The 10,538-nt window shown below is 48.5% G+C and overlaps 1 protein-coding gene across 1 annotated transcript in view; it reads right to left on the bottom strand.

Annotated features, from left to right (window-relative positions):
• Positions 1-10,538, bottom strand: part of CASZ1 (castor zinc finger 1) — a 47,498-nt gene that overhangs the window by 23,939 nt on the left and 13,021 nt on the right. Inside the window, exons 4-7 of the mRNA XM_010148886.1 lie at positions 7,350-7,440; positions 5,128-5,292; positions 2,382-2,554; positions 764-1,629 (exon numbers count right to left, since the gene is read on the bottom strand). Coding sequence (XP_010147188.1) covers positions 764-1,629; positions 2,382-2,554; positions 5,128-5,292; positions 7,350-7,440 — 1,295 coding nt within the window. The remainder of the gene's footprint in view (positions 1-763; positions 1,630-2,381; positions 2,555-5,127; positions 5,293-7,349; positions 7,441-10,538) is intronic.

Below are 10,538 nucleotides of genomic sequence, written 5' to 3'. Positions count from 1 at the left end.
CCCAGGACGTGCCCGTGTGCAGCAGGAGCCAGGACGTACCCTGTGCTTGAGGGAGCCCCACGGCCCTGCTGTCAGGGCTGGGCACAGGAAGGGACCTGCCCCACTTGAGGTGGCAGCAGGAAGAGCCCCAGGCTGTCCCATGGGACTCCTCATTCCCATCTTTTATCCCTCTCCTGGTGCTGCTGCCCCATGCAAGCACTGACCAAGAGAAAAGTCCAGTTTGTGAACTGTACCAATGCCACCTCCAAATCCAGAGCTGGGTGACAGAGCTGGAGCACGGAACCAACCCCCAGATCAGAAAAACAATTGGCAACAAGCTACAGGATCAACACCACCAGGCCCAGCCAAAACTCCCTAGAGCCTGCAGAAGAGGGCTTAGGCTGCTGTATGGCCTGCAAGTGTTGGCCAAGCTTTCTCTTCATTCCCATTATTAATGCAGTGCTTCTCAGACTTTCAGCCTACAGCAACCTCGGTCATACACTTACACTCTTCCTTCAGATCTGTAAGAGCCTGCCCCACTTGTGTCCTGCCTCTCTTCTGGCCACAGGGGTATAGCCAGGCTCCACAGGAAACCGTGCCAAGGCGGCCCTCTTCAAGGGTTAACTGGACATGACCAAATTTATTCTCCCATTTATGTTCTTTTACTACCTCCTCCCCACCTCCAGTCCCACGGGCAACTAGGTGGCTTCTCATTCACGCCCCTCCAAGTCATCAGGCGCTGCTCCTCCCACCACCACTAGCACAACTGATGAGGGTAACTCACCTGCTTCGAGTGCCACCGAGGGCTTGAGTGCTGCTGCTGCCAGCCTGGCCATCATAGGAGAGATTAATCCCTTGCTAGCAGAGATCCTTTCCATTATGGATGCTGCTGGAGCTGGAGAAGTAGCCGCTGCCTCCCCAGATCCTGAAACGGTCTGGGATGAGGAATCCGTAGGAGCAGACGATGTTGGGTTGGTGCCAGAAGAACCTGCAGTCATCAGACTGGCTGAGCTGGCAGGAAGTGGTGTAGAGACCCGACTGGGGATGATGGGGAAGAAGGATCCAGCTGTTCCAGGAAGTGCTGAGTTGGAAAGTGCCAGGGCCAAGGGTATATTGCTGGGAAGAGCCTGGGAGAGCAGGCCAGAGATCTTGGTGGCTGGTGTCATGGTGTTGGCAGACTTGCTGGCCTGTGAGGAAGCAAGCTCCGCAGCAGAGGAGGGTGCAGCTGGGACTATGAGAGAAACGGAAGACTGTTGACTGGTGGGGGAGGCACTCAGGCTGGAGTTCTTCGAGCTCATAGCAGAGAAGTCAATCAGGTCGTCGTTACTGGACTCCTCTTGCTCATTATCCTTGGACCCCAGGAGAGAGGCGGGCAGGCCCAGCACTCCGGAGCTCCGGATGTGCCGGCGCTCATGTTTGCGTTTATGGGAGGTCATCTGGCTGGTGGAGGTGAACGTGAAGCCGCAGCCAGCCCTTATGCAGTGGAAGTGGTTGGTGGCCTTGCTGTAGACACAGCCCTCGTACTTGCATTCCTCGTATTTGTAGAACTTCTTGAAGCCATCCTTGGCATAGGCATCATCTTTGATGTGGTAGCTCTTGTGCTTCTCAATGTCACACTTGTTCTTGAAGGTGAATGTGCACCCAGGTCGCCTGCAAGGGCATCGAGGAGGAGAGGGTGGTTGGCTGTGTGGGCTAGGAGCACAACACAACTGCTGCCCCCTGCCTCCCTCTGGGATAAGGACCGGGGCCAGCAGGAGACAATGGCCCTGACTGCAAAGGGGGTGAGGAGCTCCAAGCAGATTAACCCGTGACACCAAGGCAGGCAAAAACGCTGCCGTGTGAGAGAGCTGGGATGCTCTCCATGCTGAAGATCAGCCCCAGTAACATGGGGATGCAGGCGCCCACCACTAAAAGTACCAACTGAAAGAGCAGCTAAAGGGGACTAAGGTACAAACTGTGCATTACTGCTCTTCCTGAGAACATGAGACATCAACAGAAGAGCATTTGTGTACAGAAGGCACAGTCTGGCCCTGAAAGGGATGAGCTGGCTGACTCCTGGCTGGAGAGAACTCTAGCATGGAAGTGCCATTAGCAGTGTATTAATGGCCTACTCAGTCGAACTCTGAAGAGCACTGTGAACCCTTTCCCAAATGATTCTAGGATGTACTTTCCAGTGGGAACACTTTCCTCAGATCACCCTCCTGCCTTCAGAGTAGTCTGTGACAAGATCCTGGAAACCACATCTGCCCTGGAACACGAGTTCTCTCAAGAGCAGTACTGAGAAGGTCACAGCAGGGAAAATCAAGTCCCTGTGTCTACCCCTCAATTTATGACTCGGCAGAAGGAGGCAAACAGATCACCCAGCGCTGAGGCAGGATTCCTCCCCCTCCCTGCTGTCTCACCTGCAGTGAAAGTGAGTGGTTTTCTGCCCGTAGAACTGGCATTCCACAGTGCCGCAGTCCTCCGTGGCTCGGAACCGCTGAAACCCGTCGTTGATGAGCTGCGTGTTCTTCTTGTGAAAGTTCTCATGGGTCATCACATCAGAGGTGCTCGTATAGACCTTGTTACAGCCCACCTAGCCCAGGCCAAAACAGGGAGTCATCAGCACAGCCTTTTAACAGCCTACCGTTATTAGCAGCAACAGTAAACACATGAGCAGCACACACAGATGTAATCGTCCCGTTTGTGCTCTTCTCCTAGGAGTCCTAAGTCATCACTTTAATTCCCAATCTAAAAACTGATAGGGCAGTTGTGAAAAAAACCCCAAACCTCTCTGGGCATGAAACTGTACAAAAAAAAAAGCGTGGGGGGATGCAAGGGGATAAAAGACCATCTACAGACAGTCATGCCTGCTTAGGGAGGCAGTAAGCAAGGCTCCTGCTCTTAAGGAGAAAAGAACACTGACAGACGCCGTTACTTTTTGTTATCTTGGAGCGACAGGAATGAAGTAGGACTTTCAGCTATTCGGGGAATACAGAATTGAGTGGGAATGAGTTATTTACCTCTTTAGTGCTTCAGGGAGGTGAGGTAGGGTGGTGCAACACGAGGCCAATCTTTTGAGCTTGTAATATACGGGTTTCATTCTAGCCAAGCATAAACCCTATGTTCAGCTGATCTTAGCAAACCGGGGACTTTTTTTCCCTGTCACTGTTCAAGACTCCCACTTCAGTAATTTTAAACTCGTGCAGCAAATGGGAATGGTGTGACGAGGACGGAATGCTGAAAACCTGCCTTCCTCTGGGTAAAGCGGGCAACTTTGCCATATTGAGTAAAAAACCACTGGAATCTGAAAATGTCCTCAGCCCTGCTGAGGGAGGATTTTTTTTTTCCCTTTTCTTCCCTAGCACAACGTGTGCCAATGCCTGCACCATCTCAGAAGTGAAGAGAACGAAAACACCACCTCTTAGTTCAGCCCAGGTTGATTCAAACAGGCAATAACAAAACCCATGATAAATACCCAGAAAAAAAATAAAAAGGATCTCCAGCTATTTCCAATATAAAAGAGCCTCTCTCGCTCGCTCTCTGCACTGACACCTTGAAAAAAGACAGACCCTGCACGGCATTAAAAAAAAGAATTAAACAAAAACCTCCTTAGGAATAATTTGCAATGCAGCTCTTGGTGCTAAAGCCTAAAAAAATGTCAGATTATATAAACAACTAACTGAATTTTATCCACACCAATTATGGACATAAAGAAAAAAAAACCCCATGGGATGGATGGCAGAAATTCTGCCATTTAAGCAGTATTTTCTTTAACTGGGAGGTTATACTCCGACACCTTTCCTGTAAGACACTGCTTACATGGGCATTATTTTAGTGGAAGACAGTGGGCACAGGATGGAATTACCCATATATAGTTGTGTAAACAAGAGTCTCTATTCTAACTCGGAGTGACTTAAAGCTGTGAAGCACTCGTCATACTCAAAAAAAAATTAATTAAACAAAACCCATCCTGGTCCGTTGAAGAAACTAAACAATCAATATTATGGAAGCATAACAGAAAATGTCCTCGGGAGAAAGTCACACGAAGTTCCCAATTTATCAAATGCTGTAAGCACATGCTTAAACCAGCCCCTATTCAGGACAGTACTTGAGTGCATGCCTAACATTTAAGTATGTGCTTAAGCCCCATTGACTTCAGAAAGCTTACCTGACTTCAAGTTAAACATATGCTGAAGTCTATCACAGCAAAGCATGTGATTAAGGCCTTGTGACTTTAGTGGGGTCTTACACGGTTGGGATGTGAGACCTGAGGCACAGGCAGTGCCTCTCTCAGGCAGGGAGACCTGAGTTTTCAGAACAAAAAAGCTTTCGCCAAAGGTTGCCTGATGATTCTTTTTGTAACTACAGCCCATTCTTATGGCAACGGTTTAGGCCACAATTCCGATGAAACAAGTACATGTCAAACTCGCTAATCTGAAGAACGATCAGGGTTAGACCCAAACAATCTGGCGTTGTCTGTGTCTAAAAACAGCAAAGGCGTCACGGTTACATCTACGCGGCAACTCCAACTGGCTGCGTGGCTGGCTCCTGAAACAAAGCTCCCAGCCTACAGCACAGACAAGGAAATTCCAGCACCACTGGTGAAGGAGATGGAGAACCAGGGGTGTTAAGTCTAGATATGTGGCATTACATTTTAATTACTTTAGGAATTGATTATGGAGGAAATTAACCCAGTGTTAAAGGGCAGATGTGTCACAGAACAGTCTGATGTCAAGGGAGTGACAGATCAGATTTGGGTAGAGGCAGCGCAGTGGCGTTGCAGGGAGGTCCCTGAATCTCAGGGAAAGGGGCTTGTCCAGGACTGTGAGAAAACCCTGAGACCTGCTTTGCCTCACTGCATGCACAAGGCTTCTGAACACAGAGAGCGGTGCTCCCCGTCGCTCTTGCCAGCACTCGGCAGGGCAAGCACAGTGAGGGCAGGGCACGGACCCTCCCATGAGGTGTCTGAATCGGAAGCGGGCAAGAGAGGCTATGCACGTCATCGTCATCCCCCTGCCCCAGGACAGCCCCCTGCTCTCCAGCGGGGAAGTGCTGGGCTGCTTGAACTCCTGAATCCTGTCAGCTGACCCCAAAAAAGACACAGCTCAGACAACGGCTCTTCGTCTGCCTTGCGTGCTCCCACCTACCCCTGAGCGGAACTGTTACCTGCATGCAGTGGTAGTGTGTGCTTTTCCCATTCAGGTGGCAGCCGTGATAGTACACGCTACAGTCATCCAAGGGGCTGAAGCGCATGAAGCCGTGCTGGAGGGAATTATCACGTTTCTTGTGCATGTTGTAATGCCGAATCACATCCTGTTTACTAGTGAATCTCTGGAGAGACAGAGATAGACAGTGAGACACACGTGATGGGAGTGGGTGAGTAATCTTGGGGGCAGGGTGGCTTTTTTTGGTTGTTGTTGTTAAAAAACTTATGGTACCGGGACTTTAAAGCTCAGCAGTAATCACCCCAAGAGACAGATTAAAGAGGAATTGTGTGCATGTATCTTCTTGGTAAAGGGAAAGCATACACACATGGAAAGTTGTGGAGTAAACATGACGCTGGGGTGATGTCCAGAATACGCACCCTGCAGCTTTAAGACTGCAATTCTTCTAACATAATTTTAGTTGCTGCTATCTGAAGAACTGCTATAGTTAGAAAGCAAACCAGTGAACTAAACAGCCTACAAGAGAGTAATCCAGGCTTCCAAATTGCTCACTGTAGGGGTTAGCAAGGCACTGGCTGCCACGTTCATGTCAGACTAGAAATCGGGAAAAACACTCTCGCTCTTTTATAGTGTCTTCCCACTGTAAGTCTTCTGCCTCCTCTACAGGTAGGATGGCTTCGTTAGGAAAACAGGGACACGGAACTTCCCTCCAGTCACAGAAAAAGACGGTACTAGAGCTTAGAGCTACATCTGTATGATCAGAATAGCCTTTTCATCCTCGACCTGCTTGAAGTAATGAAGGGGTACCCCACTGTCAGGGCAGGCTAAGTGCCTTTAAAACGAAGCTTTTCATTTCTGTTTCCCACAGACATCAATATTTAACAGTGAAGGTGGGAAAGTAAATCTGATTTTTTTAAAAAAGAAATCAATATCCATTTATTTTGAGGAGTAATTGAAAAGGCCTGTATCCTAATGTTTAACAACTTTTCTAGTCTCCCTCATAGGAAACAAATCTCTTTCCTCCCATAATATCAATCCTGATCAATCTCATTGGTATTGGCATGGGAATATATGGATATAGATTTCAACAGAAATCCCTTGGAGCCTGGAGGTATGATTTCCCAGGGCGTACATACAGGATTGCTATTGCCAATCATCGTTAATTTGTGCCCACTTATTACAGAGCGTTACTTACTCTAAAATATATCTCAGCCATAAAATAATTTGCATTTTAAAAAGCAGCCTAAATCCTTATTCCCTGCGAGACCAGACAGCTCCTTTGCAAGCAGCTTCCAGACTCCTTAGGAAATAATCATGAGGCCAATCATAATAATAGGTTTTTCTGACTTCCCATCCGTTGTGTTTCTCTCGTTGTGGTGCAGAGATATCCGTGTCACAGCCGGGACAGACTCATCTCGATTACCAATTGCTGGGCTAGGAGGACCACTGCATCCTAGGGACAAACCCTCCTTTGATCAATAGAAACCCACAGTCAAGCTCAGCAGATCCAGATCAACTTCCTATCCTGTGGTCAGGCTCATTCCTTCGAGACCCAAAAGTCCCCTGGGGCAGAGCTGAAGCCGTGTCTGATGCACAGCAGAGGCAAACTCTGGGATTCCCCCTTACACACATGCAGCCTGACCACAGACATGGCAGTGTCAAACTCACAGACCTGGGAAGAGGGTAAACAAACACAGCACGTGACGCGGCTGGCTTGACGTCGCTGCCCTGGCAATTCTCCCAGTAATTACAGCATCGCACATGCTCCTGCCCCCACGCTTTCCCCACAAATCCCAGACTGCTGCTGGTGTTATTGGGTGTTTTGTGGCAGATACTGCTGCTACAGTGTCACTCGGGCAGCAGGGGGGAGAGGGACAGACTAACAGATCCGCAGGGCCTGGTTTCAGGCACAATGGGTAACACAGCAGCATTTATTTTCTTGGTTTCACTGATGTAAATCTGGAGTAGTTCCAACGACTTGAGCAGATCTCTATTCTGGTCTTCATTACAGTGGCCTGGGTTTAGTTAAATGGTGTTAGATTGGGTTAAATGGGAACAAAATAGGATTCTAATAAGTTCAAAATACATCTTGCCCTCTTTCAGAGTGGAAAAGTGAAGAGGCATGTGCGTGTGCCTGGGAGGAACACAGGAGGACACATCTCCCTAGGCTGTGCCCCTCTACAGGCAGGTAGCTGTGCTGGTAACTTTTTACCATTCTTTTACCTGGTAGTTGCACTCGGGGTCAAGGCAGTGGTAATGTTCTCGGTACTGGTACGCACAGTGTATGTGTCCGCAGTGCTGACTGCCAGAGAACCTGCAAACGTGAGGGGAAGACAGGAGAAAGACAGGGAGAGAGAGAATGAAACCACGTCCTGACTGCAGTGCCTATAAGCAAGGTACAAATAAAATAAGTCCCACTCCTGCTGTCATCCCTCATGGTTATGGTGTTAAATCCTATCTCCTTTATCCCCTCCAAGGATGGTGACCCCCCTGCCTTCCTTTTCTTATCTGTCACTATTTAAAGGTGTGTCTTAAGCGGGGTCATTCAGGTCTTGAACACACCTCATCCGCCTTTCCCTTTGAGATTCACCTCTGTTCTCTAAGTTGCTTACGTGGGGAGGAGTAAGAAAGGAGGGTCCTTGAATTAAATACCATACAATTCTAAAGCTCTCGTGTGTGAGTTTAGATACCACAGCAGCGAGTGTCAGAAATCTCCCACGCCAGAAGGTGACAAACAAACATCGGGCAAATACTGACCCTAAATTTTAGGTATACGCCCACCCGGTATGACCCCAGGAAAGCTCAGGCCTCCGCTTGTCAGTACGAGTTATGTCTCAAGACTTCATTTAATCACAGTATGGTGTCACACTACCGAGGAGATTGCAAACCAGTGGATTAGATGGTAAGCCACAGAGAGAGATGACGATCGTGGCGAGATTATACAGGAACTTTCAATCAGATGGACAGATCAATGGAGAGACAGGCGAGATGGATCAACAGGAACCGCACGAAGCGTTAACGGCAGAGCATCTCAGCCCTGTGTGCATCTTCTCCCATGCACAACAGCCCTGCTGATCATTATTTCCCATGCAAATACAGTATTTGCTCACAACAAAAAAACAGCGCAATGCAAAAGAACAGGATTTTCAGCCTGTCTTTGAGTGCAATTAAAAGCAGGACGCAAGAAGCAACGGCTAATAACATGCACCTAATCCATGTCTGCAGGCCACCACAGCTCTGGAAAATCCTGATGTACCCGGTGGAAAGAAACCCAGAAAGGCCATATAATATCCACAGACAGAGAGTACATGGAATGCATTGAGAGACACACCAGTATCGGGAAAAGGGGACGATCCCGTAACGGGCTAGTCAGTGCAATGAGCTCTCTGAGGTATATTCTAGAGGTCCCTGAAAGAGCTGAAGAGCTTGAAAGGGAAAAGCAGTGGAGAGAAGGGGACTCAGAGGGGAAACATTCAGAGATAAAGTACCATCTGCTCAAAGGTTCCTCAAAGGTTCCTCACGTCACTTAGTGCTAAACACAGCGGGAGCGCGTCTGATAAAGGGCATGGGAAAGGAACAAGGAAGGGCAATGGGTAAAAAGGAAAAACCAGAGGAGTGAGGGTGTCCTGGGCGAGTGAGGAACGGGGCAGGAGCAGGGAAGATTATGGATCATCATAAGGTGAGGTAACGCTAAGCTACAGCACAGAAGTCGTCATGATGAAAAGCAGCACTAAATAAGGCATTTCTGAAGCACGCTAAGGAAGAGGAGGTCAGCTGTGGAGACAGCAGGGCCTCTAGGAGATGGAAAGGGGACTTAATTGACAGAAAAGATAGACATTGCTAAAAAATTAAATGACTTCTTTGCCTCAGCATTCACAAAGGGAGACAGGGACAGATGCCAGGAGCAGACATGCCTTTCCCTGGGGAAGGAGAAGAAATACTGCAGGAAATCAGGATCACGTCAGAACAGGTGATTGAGAAACTGGAACAAACCTCAGCAGCGGAGAAGAAACAAACCACAAGGCAAACAGCAAGGCTGGCTGCACAAACAAAGGTGTGGGACTGAAAGCAGGGGAAGCGATTCCTGCTCAGCGCCTGGGCAGCGGCGAGGCTAGCGCAGGGCGCAGGCAGCCTGCATCACCGCGGCGTTAACCGTGTGCACGCAGCTCAGCAAGCTGGTCCTGCTAGTCCAGGGCTTCGTCAGCAGCACCACCGGCAGCTTTAAAGGGAAGGAACTGCCCCGTGGAAAGCTTCCTCCCTGCTCCACTGATGCGGTGGGGAACAGAGAGCAAAGGGCTGTGCAGGGCTGGAGAACTGGGGAGCACCAGCCAGGCAGAGAGAAGAGGAAGACGCTGCTGACAAATACACACCTTTGAAGCACAGCAATCCAAAATATTACCCAAAGTGAGGATGAAAAATGACCAGAGATGCCAACTGCAGTAAAAGAAGGGCCAGACACCAAGGATATCTGATGGTGTGGGATGAGTTACTCGCAGCACCCTAAGAGGAGTAACTCACAGGCTCAGCCTTAAAAGCAACAGTTAAACAAGCACAACAGCTAGACGAGCACTCCAGCCCTTCAAAATCCCACCCTCCCTTCCACGTGCCATGGAAAGGGGGGTGTGTGGTGTGTGCAGCGCAGGAAGGGAGAGGCAAGTGTTGTACCAAACCGTGTGCCTGGGGAAGGAGGGAAGCAGCAAGCAAAGGGGAAATTCTGCTCCTCCAGCCTGCAAGGTTAGGCTCCTAAAGGGTTATATTTATCCTGTGTTTCTTCTGACACTTGAAACAGTTCAAAGCTATTAATTTTTAAAGCACAGCATCTGTTTAGCTTTTTCATAACAGGAAAGCTTACACACCACACGCTTACACGCGTACGCACGCACACATCTACATGCAGATATTCTAAGGTACATCAACACCCCTCCTAATTTACATGTACGTACCCACAATTTCCACGCACACCCGTCACACACAAACACGCTCCCCGAAACAAGCAAACTCACAGACCATTTAATCACACTGATATGCAAATCCAAGCTCCCAAATTGTCCACGCAGGCACAGAGATTCACTTTCACGAGAACAACCCCCTCCCCCTTCCCTTACTTTAATCGTTCCACTTTTATTATTTTTTTTGGCCAGAACTAGTCTTGATCTGGCAAGAGTTAGAAAGAAACACCAAGATAAATAAATAATAATAAAAATAATAAATAAAGAAGTCAGCGTGCTTAGAGAGTGTTTACAGACTCATTACCCTGTAACGATGATGTGAAAGAAGGAAGGAAAAAAAAAAAACAACCCACCCCAATTACAAGGGGGGAGGAAACCCACACAGAAATAAATATTTAAGCGAGTGCTGCCAGAAGCACCATCTGCTGAGGCACTAATAATAATAATAATAATTTTTTCTGTG

This window comes from Eurypyga helias, unplaced genomic scaffold, assembly GCF_000690775.1.
Source record: "Eurypyga helias isolate BGI_N326 unplaced genomic scaffold, ASM69077v1 scaffold10673, whole genome shotgun sequence".
NCBI classification, from domain to species: Eukaryota; Metazoa; Chordata; class Aves; order Eurypygiformes; family Eurypygidae; genus Eurypyga; species Eurypyga helias.
Note: the sequence above shows the minus strand (reverse complement) of the source record. Positions and strands in the feature narration are given on the sequence as shown.